The 19,712-nt window shown below is 41.8% G+C and overlaps 2 protein-coding genes across 2 annotated transcripts in view; one reads left to right on the top strand and one right to left on the bottom strand.

The window, feature by feature from the left end:
- Nucleotides 1–343: 343 nt before the first annotated feature.
- cpn1 (carboxypeptidase N, polypeptide 1) overlaps nucleotides 344–19,712 on the bottom strand; it is a 31,308-nt gene continuing 11,939 nt past the window's right edge. Inside the window, exons 4-9 of the mRNA XM_088324208.1 lie at nucleotides 13,886–14,062; nucleotides 12,727–12,838; nucleotides 7,223–7,362; nucleotides 4,406–4,505; nucleotides 4,206–4,324; nucleotides 344–1,767 (exon numbers count right to left, since the gene is read on the bottom strand). Of these exons, the coding sequence (XP_088180334.1) occupies nucleotides 1,660–1,767; nucleotides 4,206–4,324; nucleotides 4,406–4,505; nucleotides 7,223–7,362; nucleotides 12,727–12,838; nucleotides 13,886–14,062 (756 nt within the window). The 3' untranslated portion in view covers nucleotides 344–1,659. The remainder of the gene's footprint in view (nucleotides 1,768–4,205; nucleotides 4,325–4,405; nucleotides 4,506–7,222; nucleotides 7,363–12,726; nucleotides 12,839–13,885; nucleotides 14,063–19,712) is intronic.
- Nucleotides 1,670–19,712, top strand: part of LOC148347816 (integrin beta-3-like) — an 83,797-nt gene continuing 65,754 nt past the window's right edge. Inside the window, exons 1-2 of the mRNA XM_088324207.1 lie at nucleotides 1,670–1,876; nucleotides 14,115–14,251. The gene's annotated coding sequence lies outside the window, so the exon portion shown is untranslated. The remainder of the gene's footprint in view (nucleotides 1,877–14,114; nucleotides 14,252–19,712) is intronic.

Below are 19,712 nucleotides of genomic sequence, written 5' to 3'. Positions count from 1 at the left end.
TCGTCGAGTGAAAGAGAAGTATGCCTCCGAAAAAACAGTATTAGACGCAAATCCACACATAATTGGTCATTTCTTTAGTGTCAGTAATAAGTCAAAACATAATGCAGAGAGTGCAACTACGGCATTAATTTTTTTGACATATGTTTATGAACAGGGTTGGTCGATGTAAATGGATTAAAAAAAAACATCAAACCACTCTAAAATCCACAGGACACACATATCGGGGCTAGTGAGGTATTTTATTCCAAAAATTCAGTGCTATATAAATTCTGAACTGTTAGTTACAGTATTTGTTATATCTGTGTCTTCTCGCGGAGAAATTCAACCGAAAATTGCAAGCATGGTGCGGAAAAGATTTTATTCTCGAAATATACTCTAAAACAGATTCCAGCTGTCTTAATCGGATGCCAAAGAAATCAGTCAGCATATATATATTTTTGTAATATCCCAAATGACAGACAAGACCTTCATGTGCATCAATACTCTTACATAAATACGCCATTCTTGGAATAATTATTGAATACAGAAAAAAAGAGTCACAAGCAATGTTCCCTCTAAGCTGCGCGCGTGCGCAATCGCACATTCTCAGCGCACAAGAAAATCTAGCCAGCGCACAAAAATCAGGGCTCAAAATTACTAATCAAGAAGCGACTTAACTCAAAGTTACAGTGCATGAAGGTAAAAATACGCGGGTTCCCCTGACGCTGTGTCCTAAATGCGGTATTTTGAAGTCAATGTCGAACGAAATCAGTAGAGTTTTTTGAGAACCGGCTTCTTTGGCTCGGCTCACTAAAGAGAACCGGCTCTTTCGGGTCCCAAACGGCTCTTCAGGTTGTTTTTAGTTCTTTAATCCCTGCACGATTAAATATTACGTAAAATTGTGCACAAAATGACATAAAGGAAGGGGGCGGGGCAAATTGAACAAAAAAGAAAAAAATACCAAAATGAAAAAGTAGTGAAAAGCTGAGAAAAAAGAAACAAAAGGAAGAGAAAAAAGAAGGAAAAATTCAGAAAAAAGCCAGAAAAAAAGAAAAGAAAGAAACAAAAGAAAAAAGTAAATATTGAACAAAAAGAAACAGCTAGGAAAAAATAAACACAATTATATTTTTTAAAGGAATTAAAAAGAAAATAGAAAAAAGACAGGGAAAAAGAAGAAAAAGTTTGTGTTGCATTCAAATCATTTCCAATTATACCGAGTCAATCTTGTGGCCAACATTGTACTTCCACTAAAAAAATGTCATTAAATACAGTTCTGTATCTTGCAACCGACGAAATAAGCCCCCCGAAAATGTTAGTATTATGCGACAAAATATATCAGGAAATAAAAAGAAATGGATATCTTGTGAAAGAATTGGAAGAACAAACGACGTTTGGAGGCAATCGTACATGAGTCAATTCATTCAAAAGAGAAAAAAAAATTTGCATTGCCGGAAACTCAGCAAAATGTAACTTGATGTCAAATTTTGGACATGTATGATAATGACTTAGTTGCCACACTTGGGATTGCCGTTGCTCACTGTTGTTTCAAGCGTCGCTCGCCGACTTTGTGTGAACGCTCACACCCGTAAGGAAAATTAGAGGGAACATTGGTCACAAGGTTATATATGTAAAATATCATTTTCATGAATTGTTCCGTGTCTGTTCCTTTAAATCGCAGCCTCATCTTGGGCCCAGTTTTAAATTGGATTTCGGGGACGATAGGTTCCTCCTGCCGTGATGTTTCGTCTTCACGTTGTGTTTTGGTGCCTTTTTCAAGTAAAAGTGATGCTGTCGTGGAGAGAAAAGGACATGGGATCAATATGGAGAAGAGTCATCCTTCACATTTCCAAGTACCACAGAAAACACAATTGCCCATGATGACCAACATTAAAATAAGGTATGATTTTAAAAGATGTCATTCGAAAAATGCAAGTAAACAAAAAATGTAATAGAATAGAATATACCGTATTTTCCGCACTATAGGGCGCACCGGGTTATAGGGCGCACCCCGAGAAAATAGTTTTTGGTCCTATATTTGACATACATAAGACGCACCGGATTATAAGGCGCTACAATGGGAACGTGGACAAAACAGTCAGATAGTTCAGTCCAACTTATTACCCCCTTAACTTTCCCAAAGCTTGCAAAGACGCAAATACGTGTCGTAGACACGTGCGGATGCGGTGTCCGTACGATGTCACTCAAATGCATCGTTCCATCATTCGGAAGGTTAAAGTCTTGGGATTCAAGAAATGCCAACCATTCCTTAGTTTCTATTTTCTTTTTCGCTCGCAACTTTACTGTGCATATGACAATAAACACTTGGAATTGAGTTGAATTTAAAAATAGACACTCCATTCCGTCCATTATCTGCACCGCTTATCACAGAAACATCGAGTTCAGTCTGAAACAAGATACAGGGAAAATATATAGCCGGAGTAGCTCACCGAAGTCGTTGTGTTCAATAATAATGTGCAACCATGGTCCTCTTATATCTGTGAGTGTAGTAAATCCAGGAGAGTAAAATATTTACAAATACAGTACAGAATAGTAAAATACTGTTTTCTCTATGCCGTCAACCCAACTTGCTATTCACATTCATCTTTTTCGGCCAATTGCAGGCTTTGTTTTGCCATTTAAGCCAATGCCAGCCTGTAAATGATGTAAAGGATCCGCCCCTTGACCTCCGAATAACTTTAGCCAATAGTGATCGATTCAAATGATGATTGACACATTGGTTAGGAAATGAAACGCCGGTATATAAATCCCAGCATACACCGCGGACGACTTCGCCTTCGGGGGAAAATCGAGTCGGCGGCTGCTTGCATTAGTTGCAAGACTTTGCGACTTAATATTGATCCATATATAAGGCGCACTGTATTATAAGACGCATGGTCAGCTTTTGAAAAAAATAAAGGCTTTTAGGTGCGCCTTATAGTGTGGAAAATACGGTACCTTTATTGTCATTGTTACAAAATGGGTTAACATATTGTGACAACGAAATTGGGCATGACACTCCAGTTTCACACGTTCACAGTGAGGTAAAAAAGCCAAGAAGATAAAGGAACAGAAAAGATAAGGTTATAAAACAAGGAGGATAAGGTTATAGTTATAATTTACACAATATTTACACAAGAAATATAGTGGATAATAGAAACATTTGGATCACATGATCTGTTTTGGTGGTTGTCTATGGGCCGCTAGAGGGCGCCATGTACCACCACTGCACTATTAAACGGACAGGATTAAATAAATCAGCGGTTGGCAATTCAAAATGTTGTAAGAGCAAGGTTGGGAAGGGTTACTTTAACTGGATTACTTTCAGTGACTTTTGGATGACTCCAATACCAAATATGCTAATAAAAGACAAAAGAAACTAAATAGGAATAAAATGACTCCATTTTGTGCAGGCTTGGGGAGTAACGGAATAAATGGAACGGCAAAAATGATGTTGGCAAGCTGTTTGGATTTATTTTCATTTTTTTTCGCATTTGATGTTCGTTTTGCCGGAGATCAAAGAGATCAAAGCCATGAGAGAAAGCTTACCACGTGTTTTGAGTCATCCTTTGTTGGTCATATACTGATTCAAGGAACAACGACAAACCGGTCTTTTTTCATTTTCTCCTTTTATGCTTCCTTTTTTTCTTAACTTCTTTATGCAACATCATAATTTGTAATACGATGCATCAAAGCAAGTGAGCCGTTTGAGAGCCGGCTCTCTTGAATGAGTTTAGCCGAAAAAGCCGGTTCTCTAAAAAGAGACGGACTTCCTTTCACTACATAACTACCACATGAAATAATCAAGATGCTAAATGGTAAATGGACTGCATTTCTATAGCGCTTTTCAAGTCAACAATGTCTCACACACACACTCACACACCAACAGGGAGTCAGCCTCCAAACGTTTTGAGGATAATCAAGATGCTAAATGGTAAATGGACTGCATTCTTATAGCGCTTTTCAAGTCAACAATGTGTTACGATGTGCTTCACACTTACCCATTCACACACACACTCACACACCGATAGGGAGTCAGCCTCCAAACGTTTTGAGGATAATCAAGATGCTAAATGGTAAATGGACTGCATTCTTATAGCGCTTTTCAAGTCAACAATGTGTTACGATGTGCTTCACACTTACCCATTCACACACACACTCACACACCGATAGGGAGTCAGCCTCCAAACGTTTTGAGGATAATCGAGTGTGCATAATAAAGAACCCACCTGGGTGGCTTCAGCAGGCCCTACTGTAATGGTGCTTGAGGAGATGCTGTACCCCGGGGCGGAAGCCGTCACCGTGTATGTGCCGGGCAATAAAAGTCGAAAATAGTCGCCGTGAACTCCTAGAGTGCCATGAAGAAAATGGTCAGGAAGTGTTTTAAAGCCTTTTCATTTTAGACCACTGAGGGAAAAAAACAACTGACCACTGGTTACATCGTGGTTGATGCCTGACACTGAGATCTCCGCATTCTTGATTGGGTTGTTGTTCTCATCATACACCATCCCCTTTATCCCATGATGCACCTGGAATAGAAGAAAACTGCTGTAAATTCTGTTCCCTTTGTTTAATGCAGTAGTCCCGCCTCAACATTTGGTCCAACCCCCTGAACAAAACATACCTGTCAAGCTCCAGGGCTCCATGCCCTTACAAACTGTCGTATTTTCCCTTACAAAATAATTTTTTTTTCAAACATGTTTATTTATGTCGTTTAACATGTTATATTAGCTCAGGAGGTAGAGCGCTCGTCTTGGGATCAAGGAATCCCAGTTCGAATCCCGGCTCGTCCATGTTACATGTCGAAGTGTCCTTGGGTAAGACACTGAACCCCTAATACCCCCAATAAGCAGGTTAGCGTCTTACATGGCTGCAATACAAGGCCGCTATTGGGAAATGTGGAGCACATTGTAAAGCGCTTTGGGAAGTCATTGACTTGAAAAGCGCTATATAAACCTTTCATGTGTTTCCTTATATCGTATATATTATTAATGAATATTTTGTTGTGAGATCCTGAGTTGCTCGACATGAATGAGGTTTATTATCAAAAAAGTTCAAAAATGAAGTCGCTTGGACGTTCACTGTAGAAGGAAAAAATACATGCAAATAGAATTAAGTAGAATATTACATTTTCTTATTCCAAATATGAATTCATTTTCTGCATTCAATTATTCTTGGTAATATACCGATGAAAGGGATAACCACAAACCTGTCTTATTTTCATTTTCTCCTTTTCTACTTCCTTTTTATCTTAACTTCTTTATACAACATCATCATTCGTAATATAATGCATCAAAGCAAGTGAGCCGTTGGAGAGCCGGCGCTCTTTAATGAGTTGAGCCGAAAAAGCCGGTTCTCTAAAAAGAGACGGACTTCCTTTTACTACATCAAACCGCTCACTTCGTTTGCAATGAAAAAAACCGATACAGAGTTAGAGGCTTCCGCGGCGAACTCGTTTGACTTGATTGATTTGCTTGTTCGTGATATTCGGTGTATACCGGATGGTACCCATAATTGAAAAATTTGCGTTTTTCCGTACAGATTTTGTCGTACGTCGTACACGTCTTAAAATGCTTATTAAACGTACTTTGTATGGCAAAACCGTACAGGTTGACAGGTATGAAAATACCAGAGAGCATTTTGTCCTGCATTTCTTTATTCATCTGCTCATCAACTCTAACAATCCCTGGTGAAGAAAAGGAACTCCAGAGGATGATGCTGCCACCACCATGCTTGACAGTGGAGATGGGTTTTTTTCAGGGAGATGTGCAGTCTTTCTTGTATGCCAGATGCTTTGCATTCAGCCCAAAAAGTAAAAATTGGGTTTCATCTGACCAGAGCACCTTCTTCTACATAAATGTGTCTTCCATGTAGCTTCTTGCAAATGCCAAACAGGCCTTTTTTGGATGTTTTTCAGAAAGGGCTTTTTTCTAGCCACTCTTCCTTAAAGGGCAGATTAATGTCCCTGCACGCATTCACAAACACATTCAAACACTGATACTTTTTGAGGATAATCAAGATGCTAAATGCTAAATGGTAAATGGACTGCATTTCTATAGCGCTTTTCAAGTCAATGAAGAGCTCCCAAAGCCCTTTACAATGTGCTTCACACTTACCTATTCACACTCACACTCCAATAGGGAGTCAGCATCCAAACATTTTGAGGATAATCAAGATGCTAAATGGTAAATGTTCTGCATTTCTATAGCGCTTTTCGAGTCAATGAAGACCTCCCAAAGTGCTTTACAATGTGCTTCACACTTACCCATTCACACTCACACTCACACACCAATAGGGAGTCAGCATCCAAACGTTTTGAGGATAATCAAGATGCTAAATGGTAAACGGTCTGCATTTCTATAGTCCTTTTCGAGTCAATGAAGACCTCCCAAAGCGCTTTACAATGTGCTTCACACTTACATATTCACACACACACTCACACACCAATAGGGAGTCAGCATCCAAACATTTTGAGGATAATCAAGATGCTAAATGGTAAATGGACTGCATTTCTGTAGCGCTTTTCAAGTCAACAATGTGTCACACACACACTCACACACCACATTCAAACACTGATACTTAGACACATTTTCTGTGTAAGTTCTTATAACCCATTTGACCACCAAGGTTGGGTAGGGTTACTTTAACTGGATTACTTTCAATTACTTTTGGATTACTCCAATACCAAATACGCTAATAAAACACAAAAGAAACTAAATATGAATAAAATGACTAAACTTCGTGCAGGTTTGGGGAGTAACGGAATACACGGAACGGCAAAAATGATGTTGGCGAGCTGTTTGGATTTATTTTCATTTTGTTTCTGTCGCATTTGATGTTGGTTTTTCCGGAGATCAAAGAGATCAAAGCCAGGAGAGAAAGCTTACCACGTGTTGTGTGTCATAATGTTATTCCTATTTAGTTTCTTTTGTCTTTTCTTAGCATATTTGGTATTGGAGTCATCCAAAAGTCATTGAAAGTAATCCAGTTCAAGTAACCCTACCCAACCCTGTTGACCACACATCAAGTATAGCACATCCCACAATCCGCCCCTGACCTCGCTTTGAGCACCCCCCCCCGAAGTCCCCGCCCTAGAATGCAAACAAGAGTCTTTAATTTAGTCAACAAATGCCCTATTCCGTTTCAGTCTGGTAGGTGTAATTACAACTCGTCTCATCTTTCAAAATGTATACTTTGCTCAAGTAGAACCTCCTCTTCCGCTAGAAAATGAAAAAAACAAACCGACCTGTTCCACAAATGAAACCAGGGCCTCGCGATTTCCCAGCCATTCCCTGGGCAGCGAGGACTCGGGAGGAAACTTGTCGCAGCTCAGCTCCAACGTGATTTCGAAGCAGTTGGTGTGTAAATAGTTGAAGTCCTGCATGCCTGCAAGCACAGTGCGAGATTGACATCAAGTCATTCGCTTTTGAAACATTCAGTCCAAGCGACCACGGATAGAAGGTTTTCGAGGAAGATACCGATACCGATACCGATTATTAGCATTAAGAGAAGGCCGATAAGCGATATTTGGAGCAGACATTCATTTGAATAGAATAGAATAGAATATACCTTTATTGTCATTGTTACAAAATGGGTTAACATATTGTGACAACAAAATTGGGCATGACACTCCAGTTTCACACATTCACAGTGAGGTTAAAAACCCCAAGAAGATAAAGGAACAGAGAAGATAAGGTTATAAAACAAGGAGGATAAGGTTATAAACAGTATTTGTTGTGAAAGCTTAAAAATTGGTGCGAGAAATGTTTAATAATGCATAAAGAAACAATGAATATCTGTTATAAATTCAATAGCTCTCTGAATTGTTTTACAGTAAATACATTTATCAGGACCAGAACGGAAACAGGACCCAATTGCGTAACGTTTACCACAAGTTTTATTGAAAGAAAGAGGAAGGGCTGCGCCCACGGTCTGGTATCAGTAGCCGGGACAGGGAGAGCAAAGCGGGGTCGGAAACGAGTCGTAAGCCAAGACGGGAGAGTAGACGTAGTCGGGATCAAAAATGGGTCGAAAGCCGGGACGGGAGAGCATATGTGGTCGGGATCAAAATAGGCCGTCGCCGGAGACAAATGGGAGCAAAAACGGGACTGGGATCGGAACACGTAAGTGGATCTTCCGTAGCAAACAATGGCGGTGTCAGGGACGGAAAAACAGGTCGGTAGCCGGGACTGGGAGAGCAAAGCGTGGTTGGGGTCGGAAACAAGTCGTAAGCCAGGACGGGAGAGCAGACGTAGTCGGGATCCAAAATGGGTCGTAAGTCGGGACGAGAGAGCATATGTGTTCGGGATCAAAACAGGCCATTGCCGGAGACAAACGGGAGCAAAAACGGGACAGGCGGGAGTCGGGGTCGAAAAAGGCTTGTCTTGTATAAACAGGTTCGCAGACGGACTGACCACAGGGGAGTGACAGGACTGGGTTTAAATAGGGACAGGGAGCCAATCAGAGCCAAATGAGCGAGCTCTGGTGATTCACATCAGTAATCATGACAACATTAGAATATTTACACAACTAATATGACTAATCTTTCAATTAATCCAAAAACTAACCGTACAGAAAATAAAATTGGACTCAGCATCCACTTGTATAATAGCTCATACAAACTTAAATAGTCTGAAACTTTTTACAGTCAATGAATAAAGATGTTAATACAACTAACATGACTTAAATAAACTTAAAATAAATAAAGAAAAAAGTTTCAACAAAGCTCGCGATATGAAAAGTGTGGGCACTCCTGTTTTAGAGCCAGATTGACCAACTAATGTTATGGTAACAGCTAATCATTTAGCATTCCACTTAAGCCTGCTTTTTATGCTTTCTTTAATCACAAACAAACTGATTGTCAAACTAATGTTATGAAAAGAGCTAATATGTCAGTCTCCACTTGAATGTACCTCTCCAAAACAAGTTTATCACACTTTTTTATGCTTTCTCTTAATCACAAACACACACGCCTGATTGTCGAACTAATGTTATATTAAGAGCTAATATGTCAGTGTCCACCTGAAAGTACCTCTCTTAAACAAGTTAAACACGCGCTTCCTGCTTTCTTTTAATCACAAACACACACGCCTGATTGTCGAACTAATGTTATGATAAAAGCTAATATGTCAGTCTCCACCTGAATGTACCTCTCTATAACAAGTTTACCACACGTTTCATGCTTTCTTTTAATTATAAACACACACCTGATTGTCGAACTAATGTTATGATAAGAGCTAATATGTCAGTCTCCACATGAATGTACCTCTCTAAAACAAGTTGACCACACTTTTATGCTTTCTCTTGATCACAAACACACACGCCTGATTGTCGAACTAATGTTATGATAAAAGCTAATATTTCAGTCTCCACCTGCATGTACCTCTCTAAAACAAGTTTACCATGCTTTTTATGCTTTCTTTTAATCACAAACACACACGCCTGATTGTCGAACTAGTGTTATGATAAAAGCTAATATGTCAGTCTCCACCTGAATGTACCTCTTTAAAACAAGTTCATCACGCTTTTTATGCTTTCTCTTAATTACAAACACACACGCCTGATTGTCGAACTAATGTTATGATAAGAGCTAATATGTCAGTCTCTACCTGAAAGTACCTCTCTAAAACAAGTTTACCACACTTTTTTATGCTTTCTCTTGATCACAAACACACGCCTGATTGTCGAACTAATGTTATGGTAACAGCTAATCACTCAGCCTTCCACTTAAGCCTACTTTTTTTGTTTTCTCTTAATCTCAAACACACACACTTGATTGTCGAATTAATGTTATGATAAGAGCTAATATGTCAGTCTCCATTTGAATGTCCCTCTCTAAAACAAGTTGACCACACTTTTTATGCGTTCTCTTGATCACAAACACATGCCTGATTGTCCAACTAATGTTATGATAAGAGCTAATATTTCAGTCTCCACCTGAATGTACCACTCTAAAACAAGTTTACCACACTTTTTATGCATCTCTTAATCACAAACATGCCTCTTCTACCATGGACGATTCAAAATCTCAATATTATCAGCCGTTTTGACTGACAGGCATGTCGGGACGAGTTAGTGGAGCTGTTGCTTTAACGTTTTTCCTTCTGCTTCATTGGCTCCACCTGCGGGAGGGAGAACCAGGCTTGGCTGCATCTGAGCCTGGCTCTCACTCTCTCCTGCTCCTCTAACCCAGTTTTAAATATACTCATCCCATCAAATAAATAAAAATGCAGATACCTATAACTGTCAAATTCCCAAATATCGCTCGTCCTCTAGTCCAGTCAAAATTCCACAGGGTTTGTTTTGAGTTAAGACATTAAACAAAATACGATCTTGCGCAAGTTCCAAGGCTTGCTAAAACCAACAACTCGACAGCTTGGAATTCCTGGCAAGAGCTCAAACACGTCAGTAGTTTGTATTTTTGTGCACTCGAGCCAGCGTTTTTACGAACAGCGAGCTCGAGGGCATTTTTTACAGTCAGATTTCTTACAGTCAGATTTCTACTTGTTTTTCTGCTGAGCAGATGAGGGCGCCAGGTTTACTGTCAAGTTGAAATCGATATCAAAAGTTGGTGACGTGGGGAAATATTTTGACTCCGTGAGAAAAGTATTAAAACATCTATTCCAAGGAAAGTTTTGTAGAGTGTATACATTTCAGTTTATTTTCCAAATAATAAAATTGGACCGCAAATCCCAGAATCAGCAAAAAAAATGTTATTACAAAACCCATAAATTGTCACGATTACTGATGGGAATCACCTGTGCCCGCTCTGATTGGCTCCCTGTCCTGTCAATCCCCTGTTGTCAGTCCGTCTGCAAACCTCTGTTTATACAAGGCAAGCCTTTTTCGACCCTGACTCCCGCCTGTCCCGTTTTTTTGCTCCCGTTTGTCTCCGGCTACGACCCGTTTTGATCCCGACCACGTCTGCTCTCCCGTCCCGGCTTACGACCCATTTTTGATCCCGACTAAGTCTACTCTACCGTCCTGGCTTACGACTCGTTTCCGATCCCGACCACCTTTTTGCTCTCCTGTCCCGGCTATTGACCAGGTTTTCCGTCCCTGACACCGCCATCGCTCGCTATGGAATAGAATAGAATATACCTTTATTGTCATTGTTACAACATAGGATATGCTGTGACAACGAAATTGGACGACTCCAGTTCCACATTTATAGTGAGGATAAGGAAACAAAGAGATAAAGGAACAAAGAACTGTCTTTGTTGTAAGTAGGCTTTGTTTTCCTTCGGAGGGGGGGGGGGGGGGATGATGATGAGGGGGGTGAGGGACAAACAGAGTTGGTGGATACAACCGGAATGTTTGATGTTTGATCTTACATTACACATAGTCCAGTGTTTTTCCCGAATTGCTCAGTCCACATATTGAATGGATTTGGGAGTACAGTCCATAAACATGCCCGATTAAAGTCGCCGTCGACGATAAAGCTCCGTTGGGGTGTGCAAACTGCTGTTTATTGATAGCAGCGGGCAGGAGATTTAGCGCTATGCTAACGTTAGCATCCGATGAAGATCCACTTCCGTATTCGGATCACAATCTGAGTGCGAGAATGACTTGCTTCCCACGTCCAGTGAGCATCGGTAAAAAAAACGTAACGCATTTGGGTCCTGTTTCCATCCTGGTCCTGACAGTATCGCAAATGCAACAAAAAAAAAAAAAGTTCTGCTTAAAGTTGCATTCATTCAGAAAAAGCCATTTTTCTCAAGAAATTTAGCAGTGTTCAACTGGTGTTTAATGAAAGATGAGGGTTCAAGCTTTCTTTTGATATGTCCCATGCCTATATAGCCACAGATGTCATAAACCTTACTGGATCAGGACCCAAATGCGTGACGTTTCTCACACAAGCCTTTACGGGAAATGGGGAGTCATGCACGTTGGGCAGCAGTCTGGCGTGGAATGATAGGAAGCCAGAGGCCGACGGGATCGATACCAATAGTAGGTATCGGACGGATGGGTTCGATACCGGACAGGACGGGACAGACAGGATTGATATCAAAAGAGGATATCGAAAATAAACAGGACAAACTAGACGGGAACGTAACTGGAAACCGATATTAAACAACGGGACGGACAGGATTGATATCAAAACAGGATATCGGAAATAAAAAGGACAAACTAGACGGGGACGAAACTGGAAGCTGATATTAAACAACGGGACAGACAGGACTGGTATCAAAACAGGATAACAAAAATAAACAGGGAAAAACTAGACGGGAACAAAACTCAAAACCAATATTAAACAACGGGACGGACAGGATTGATATCAAAACAGGATATCGGACATAAACAGGACAAACTAGACGAAAACGTAACTGGAAACCAATATTAAACAACGGGACGGACAGGATTGATATCAAAACAGGATATTGAAAATAAACAGGACAAACTAGACTGAAACGAAACTGGAAACCGATATTAAACAACAGGATGACACGGTTGATATCAAAACAGAATATTGAAAATAAACAGGACAAACTAGACGGGAACGAAACTGGAAACCAATATTAAACAACGGGACGGACAGGATTGATATCAAAACAGGATATTGAAAATAAACAGGACAAACTAGACTGAAACGAAACTGGAAACCGATATTAAACAACAGGATGGACAGGGTTGATATCAAAACAGGATATTGAAAATAAACAGGACAACCCAGACAGGAACGAAACTGGAAACCGATATTAAACAACGAGACAGACAGGATGTTGATTTTGTTCCCGTTTGTTCACTGACCCTTGGACAAAGAGTACCAGCTGGCTCCGTTGGTGATGCCCTCCTCGAAGTAGTCTCCGCAGTTCCAGCCCTTGTGCATCCAACTGTGCGCGTAGGAGTACGTCCTCGCCAACTGAAAAACACCAGAATGACCCTCAGGCAATGTTCCCTCTAATTTTCCTTACGGGTCTGAGCCTTCACACTAAGTCGGTGAGCAACGCTTGAAACAACAGTGAGCAACAGAAATCCCAAGTGTGGCAAGATAATTAATCCTCAAACATGTCCAAAACTTGACATCAAGTTACATTTTGCTGAGTTTCCGGCAATGCAAAATTATTTTTATTACAGAATTGTCATCTCATCTCATCAGCTGCACCGCTTATCCTCAGTAGGGTCGCGGGGATGCTGGAGCCCATCCCAGCAATCATCGGGCAGTGGGCAGGGGACACCCTGAACTGGTTGCCAGCCAATCGCAGAATAAGAATACAGAATTGTATTTAATCATATTTTTTGAGTGGAAGTACAACGTTGGCAACAAGATTCAACACAAACTTTTTCTTTTTTTTTCCGTGTTTTTTTCTACTTTTTTTAAATTCCTTTTAAAAAAAATCTCATTGTGTTTATTTTTTCCGAGCTGTTACTTTTTTCTTTTTGTTCTCTATTTACTTTTTTCCTACATTTCTTTTTTCTGTCTTTTTTTCTAAATTTTTCCTTCTTTTTTTCTCTTCCTTTTGTTTCTTTTTTTCTCAGCTTTTCACTACTTTTTCATTTTGGTATTTTTTTCTTTTTTGTTTTATTCCCCCCTTCTTTTAAGTCATTTTGTGCATAATTTTACATCATATTTGGTCATGTTGGGATGAAAGAAGCAAAAACAACCCGAAGAGCCGTTTAGGACCCGAAAGAGCCAGTTCCTTTTAGTGAGCCGAGCCGAAGAAGCCGGTTCTCGAAAAACTCTACTAACTTTACTCAACTTCGTTCGACTTCGACTCGACTTCAAAATACCGCATTTAGGACACAACGTCAGGGGAACCCGTGTAGTTTTACCTTCATGCACTGTAACTTTGACTTAATTAGCTTCTTAATTAGCAAATTTGAGCCCTGATTTTTGTGCGCTGTCTCGATTTTCTTGTGCGCCGAGAATGTGCGAGCAGCTTAGAGGGAACACCGGTCGGCGCTTTACGTTTTTGAAGATTTTGTCGTCGGCGGTGGCGGCATAGGTGGTCCTCCCTCGGATGCGGGCGTCCCGCGATTTGTCGAAGGGGTAGTTGGCCACCACGGCTCCACCGTGGAGATTGGCCGACAGGACAAAATTGTGGTTTTGCATCCATTTGATCACCGCGCGCGTCTCTGGCTCCACCTAGGGGTCGCATTTCACAGGATGAGCATGTTATATATGTTCTACAACACAGGTGTCAAAGAGGCGGCCCGCGGGCCGGATCAGGCCCGCTAAAGGATTGAATCCGGCCGGCGAGACAACACTCAGAGAAGCGCAAGAGAAAAACAAGCTGCAAGTTGAAATAGGTCAACTTGATGTTGCCAAAGCCAGGTGCCTCGAACAAAGACACTGTACTTGTATTTATTTCTCTCTCTCTCTTTCTTTCTCTCTTTCTTTCTCTCTTTCTTTCTTTCTCTCTCTCTTTCTTTCTCTCTCTTTCTTTCTCTCTTTCTTTCTTTTCCACCCCTTTTCTCCCACTCTGTCTCTGTCTCTTTCACCCTCTGTGTCTCCCATTTTCTCTTCCTTTCTTGCTCTTTGTCTCTTTCTGTCTCTGTCGCTCTCTTTTTTCTCTCTCTCTCTCTCCCTCCCCTTTTCTCTCACTCTATCTCTCTATTTCACCCTCTCTGTCTCTCTTTTTCCCTGTTCCTCTTTGTCTCTTTCTCTCTCTTTTTACCTTCTTTTGCTTTCTCTTCCTTTTTTCCTTTTCCCTCACGCTCTCTCGCTTACCTCTTCTCACTTTCTCCCCTTCTCTCTTTTTCTCTCCTCTCTTTTTCTCTTTCTATTTCTCTTTGGGTTTCTTTTTTTATCTCTCTTTCTTTTCCACCCCTTTCCTCCCACTCTGTCTTTGTCTCTTTCTTTCTCTGTGTCTTTTGACCTCTTTTGCTCTAACTTCCTTTTTTCCTTTTCTCTTGTATTTCTCTCCCTCTCTCTCTCTCTCTCTCTCTTTTTTTTTCCCCCATTTTCTCCCACTCTCTGTCCCTTTCACTCTCTGTGTCTCTCTTTTGCTCTTCCTTTGTTGCTCTTTGTTTCTGTGTCTTTTTAACTTATTTTTTTCCTTTTCTCTCTTTTCTCTTTCTCTCTTCCTACCCTTCGCGCTTTCTTTTCTCTCCTTCTGTCTTTCTATTTCTCTTTGTTTTTCAAATCTTTTAACATAATGACAACACCACAAGTATGATAATAACAAGCATAATTATTCATATTACCATGTGTGTATTAATTTTTGTTTACATTTCGATGAACACTGTTGTCACGGTTGCCATGGCGCCCAATCGGCGCCAGCTGCGGCTCCTTGACTGATTGGTTTCCCTTCTATTTAAGCTCAGTGCTCTCACTCACCCTTTGTCAGTCCGTCAACGAACCTCTGCTCCCGCAAGATGTGGGTTTTGACTCCGTTGGGTGTCCCGTTTGTGTATCCTGTCCTGTATCGATCCCGTCTGTTTCGTCCTGTTTTGATTTCGGTCTACAGTGTCTGGTATCGTGCTCTCATTCTCGTCCTGTCTGATAGCTGTCTCCAGTAACTTATATCTGTTATCAATCCTTTTAATTCCGTTCTGTTCGGTATCGACATCATCTGTCCGGTATCGGCTCATGTAACTGGTATCTTTTCTCTCCTTCTGTCTTTCTATTTCTCTTTGGATTTCTTTCTTCCTCCCACACCCCGTCCTGTCAGGACCAGAACGGAAACAGAACCCAAATGCGTAGCGTTTACCACAAGTTTTATTGAAGAAAAGAGGAAGGGCTTCACCCACGATTTGGTGTTTGCTAGGACTGCTCTCGTACACAGTTTGTGATCTGAACACGGTGTCAGAGACGGAAAACAGGTCGATAGCCGGGACAGGAGAGCCAAAACGTGGTCGGGGTCAGAAACAGGTCGATAGCCGGGAAAGGAGAGCAAGAACATGGTTGGGGTCAGAAACGGGCCGTAAGCCAGGACAGGAGAGCAGATGTGGTCGGGATCAAAACGGGTCATAGCCGGAGACAAACGGCAGCAAAAAACGGGACAGGTGGGAGTCAGGACCAGAACGGAAACAGAACCCAATCGCGTAGCGTTTACCACAAGTTTTATTGAAGAAAAGAGGAAGGGCTGCACCCACGATTTGGTGTTCGCTGGACGCGGGAAGAAAGTCACTCTCGTACTCGGATTGTGATCCGAACACGGAAGTGGATCTTCCGTAGCGAGCGATGGCGGTGTCAGGGACGGAAAAACGGGGCGGTAGCCGGCACTGGGAGAGCAAGGCGTGGTCGGGGTCGGAAACGAGTCGTAAGCCAGAACGGGAGAGTGGACGTAGTCGGGGACAAAAAGAGGTCGTAAGCTGGGACGGGAGAGCAGACGTGGTCAGGATCAAAACAGGTCGTAGCCGGAGACAGACGGGAGCAAAAACGGGACAGGGGGTAGTCAGGGTCGAAAAATTGCTTGCCTAGTATACACAGAAGTTCGCAGACGGACCGACAACAGGGGATTGACAGGACTGGGTTCAAATAGTGACAGGGAGCCAATCAAAACCCACGGTGGTTGGCGCCCTCTTGCGAACAAATTAGCGCAACGACAGAGACAAAACCACGCATATTAACCAATCAACCATCTTTTTTGAAATAAGATATTTTGATAAGCATCAGGTTTATATATATTTAAAATTGTTATTATAGTTTTTTAATAACACAAGTTATGGGACAAAGGATTCCGTGGCGGCCTGCCGGACACTTACACTAGTACGGGAAACACTGCTATATTTAAAATTCAACAACATATTTGACATTTTCTGCAGGAAATCCAAACATAACACATCTGGTTTTCCTCTTCCTCTCATACCGACTCAGTAGCCTCACTTCTTGGCGGATCAACGATACAATTTTTTTTTTCACTTTTTCACCGCTTTTTCTCTTTTGCTCCACTCCGATAATGTCCAGGCATGCATGCATGATGAATGCTGTAAAGCTTTTTATGAATTTCCTGGCCGGGGGGACAGATTTACCGTAAATTCCGGACTATAAGCCGCTACTTTTTTCCCTGACTTTCAACCCTGCGGCTTATTCAGTGATGCGGCCAATTTATGTCATTTTTCTAACGGCCGCCAGCGGCGCTCGCGTGTTGCTACCATTAACTGCCCTGTCAAAGCTATATTATTATTATTAAAGCTTTGAAAACTCTCTGGGTGTACCGTCTTTCTTTATAAATATGTGTAACCCGTGTATAATATGTATTTGCAACTGTATATTTTTGTCATGTATTTATTTGTATTTATTTTAGACACTCATTCTGATATGTTTTGAACGGGTGAACGAAAAATGAGGGGCGGAACAAACGCGGTGTGCCGAGTTTAAGTGGGGACCGCTAAAGGTGAGGGACAGACAAGGAAAGAAGAGGGGGTAAAAACCCTTACCTTTGGAAATATACACTTCTTTCCTTGGATTACTTTCAACGGGACCCGGACTCTGCAGGTCTGCATCAAACCTTAAGTACCGGTATCATTTTCCGTTCATTTTTCCGGCTGTGATTTTTGGACTGTGGACTTTAATGAAGGACATTTTGTTTCAATCGCTGGACTTGATGTCGGGTTTGGGTTAATAATTAAAATGTGGGCGCATGCGGCTTATATACAGGTGCGGCTTTTGTATGTACAAAATCGGTTTTCCTCTTAAAATGTGGTGGGTGCGGCTTATAATCAGGTGCGCTTTATAGTCCAGAATTTACGGTATATTCTCTTCTGTCACATTTCATCTCAAGTTTGACTTTATTATACCAAAAGCGAATTTTCAGTTTTCACGGGTGGTCTTGGTCCCCATTAACCGCGATAACCGAGGGATTACTGTAATTTATTTCTGGGGATGTAGTAACGGCGGCACTCTTGTGAGGCATGCGCGGCAATAAACACAGTAGCAATCTGGTAGCTATTTATGATGTGTGGTCGGTAAGGTTCAGTTTATGAGGAGGGGGTTTACCATTTTTAGGTTTAGAGGTCATATTTATCTTTAAAAGAGACAGCTGGGGCATGTCGTCAGTCTAGCAAAAGTATTGCCCCCCCAAGAACTTTTTGTCAAATGTCGGGCTTTAAACTTTCAGCCACCTGCGTCAAACAGGCGGCCCGCGGGCCAGGTCAGGCCCGCTAAGGGATTGAATCAGGCCCGCGAGACAACACTCAGAGAAGCACAAGAGAAAAACAAGCTGCAGGTTGAAATATGTCCGTTTGATGTTGCCAAATCCAGGTGCCTCGAACAAAGAGACTGTACTTGTATTTATATCTCTCTCTCTCTCTTTCTTTCTCTCTTTCTTTGTCTCTCTCTCTCTTTCTTTCTTTCTTTCTCTTTCTTTCTCTCTTTCTTTCTTTTCCAACCCTTTTCTCCCACTCTGTCTCTGTCTCTTTCACCCTCCGTGTCGCCCATTTTCTCTTCCTTTGTTGCTCTTTGTCTCTTTCTGTCTCTGTCGCTCTATTTTCTCTCTCTCTCTCCCTCCCCTTTTCTCTCACTCTATCTCTCTATTTCACCCTCTCTGTCCCTCTTATTCCCTGTTCCTCTTTGTCTCTTTCTCTCTCTTTTTACCTTCTTTTGCTTTCTCTTCCTTTTTTCCTTTTCCCTCACGCTCTCTCGCTTACCTCTTCTCACTTTCTCCCCTTCTCTCTTTTTCTCTTCTCTCTATTTCTCTTTCTGTGTCTCTTTGGGTTTCTTTCTTTATCTCTCTTTCTTTTCCACCCCTTTTCTCCCACTCTGTCTTTGTCTCTTTCTCTCTCTGTGTCTTTTCAACCCCTTTTGCTCTAACTTCCTTTTTTCCTTTTTTCTCTTCTCTCTTTCTTTCTTCCTACCCTTCTTGCTTTCTTTTCTCTTTTCTCTCCTTCTGTCTTTCTATTTCTCTTTGGATTTCTTTCTTCCTCTCCCTTTTTTCCCCCTCTCTCACGACTTTTTATCTCTTTTGTTTCTCACGCTCTCTCCCTCTATCTCTTTCTCTCTCCTTTTCTGTCCCTCTTTCTCTCTCTTTTTCTTTCTCTTTAATCTACTAGTCCGGCCCCCGACAGAATGTTTGTTCTATCGTGTGGCCCCCGAGTTCAAATGAGTCGGACACCTCTGCTTTTAGCTATTTTCTCAGAGACATGTGAAGTGGAGCCAAAGACAAACAGAGGGCAATTGTATGTCCATAAGCCTAAAATTAAACTCTTTTATGGCTCAGATAACAGGACCAGAACGGAGACAGGACCAGAACGGAGACAGGACCCACTTGCGTAACGTTTCTCACAGTTTTATTGGGAAGAAGGGAAAGGAGTGCACACAAGGATTGCTGGTCGCGAAAGTAGGTTGCTCGGACGCGGAAGTGGGACTTCCGTGGCGAGCGATGGCGGTGTGGGGAACGGAAAAAAACAGGTCAGTAGCCGGGGAGGAACAGGAAAAACGTGGTTGATATCAGAAAATGGGTCGTTATTTGGGACAGGAGAACAGTGTCACGAACCAGGAACGGAGAAAGGACACAGTGGTGGCATTTAAGTGTCTAGCGAGGAGGATCGGAGACATGCGGGAATTACAAGTCATTGGCCGGGACTGGAGAGCAGAGACGGTGTCGAGTTCGAAAATGAGGTCGGTAACAGGAGGCAGGCAGGTAACGGGGCAAAACAGGTCAGGTAACAGGCAGGCAGAACGGGGCGAAGTCAAGTCCGGAAACAGGTTGGCAACAAAGAAAAAAAGCAGGGCAGGAACAGAGACGGACGAAAAGGCTTACTGAGCTGAAGGCAAGAGTTGGCAAAACGATCTGACGGCTTCCTCTTGGAAGCCGGGGGTTTAAAAAGTGAGTATCAGCCAATCAGCTGTC

This window comes from Urocampus carinirostris, chromosome 19 (genome assembly GCF_059441175.1).
Source record: "Urocampus carinirostris isolate Australia breed hairy pipefish chromosome 19, RoL_Ucar_1.0, whole genome shotgun sequence".
Taxonomy (NCBI): domain Eukaryota; kingdom Metazoa; phylum Chordata; class Actinopteri; order Syngnathiformes; family Syngnathidae; genus Urocampus; species Urocampus carinirostris.
Note: the sequence above shows the minus strand (reverse complement) of the source record. Positions and strands in the feature narration are given on the sequence as shown.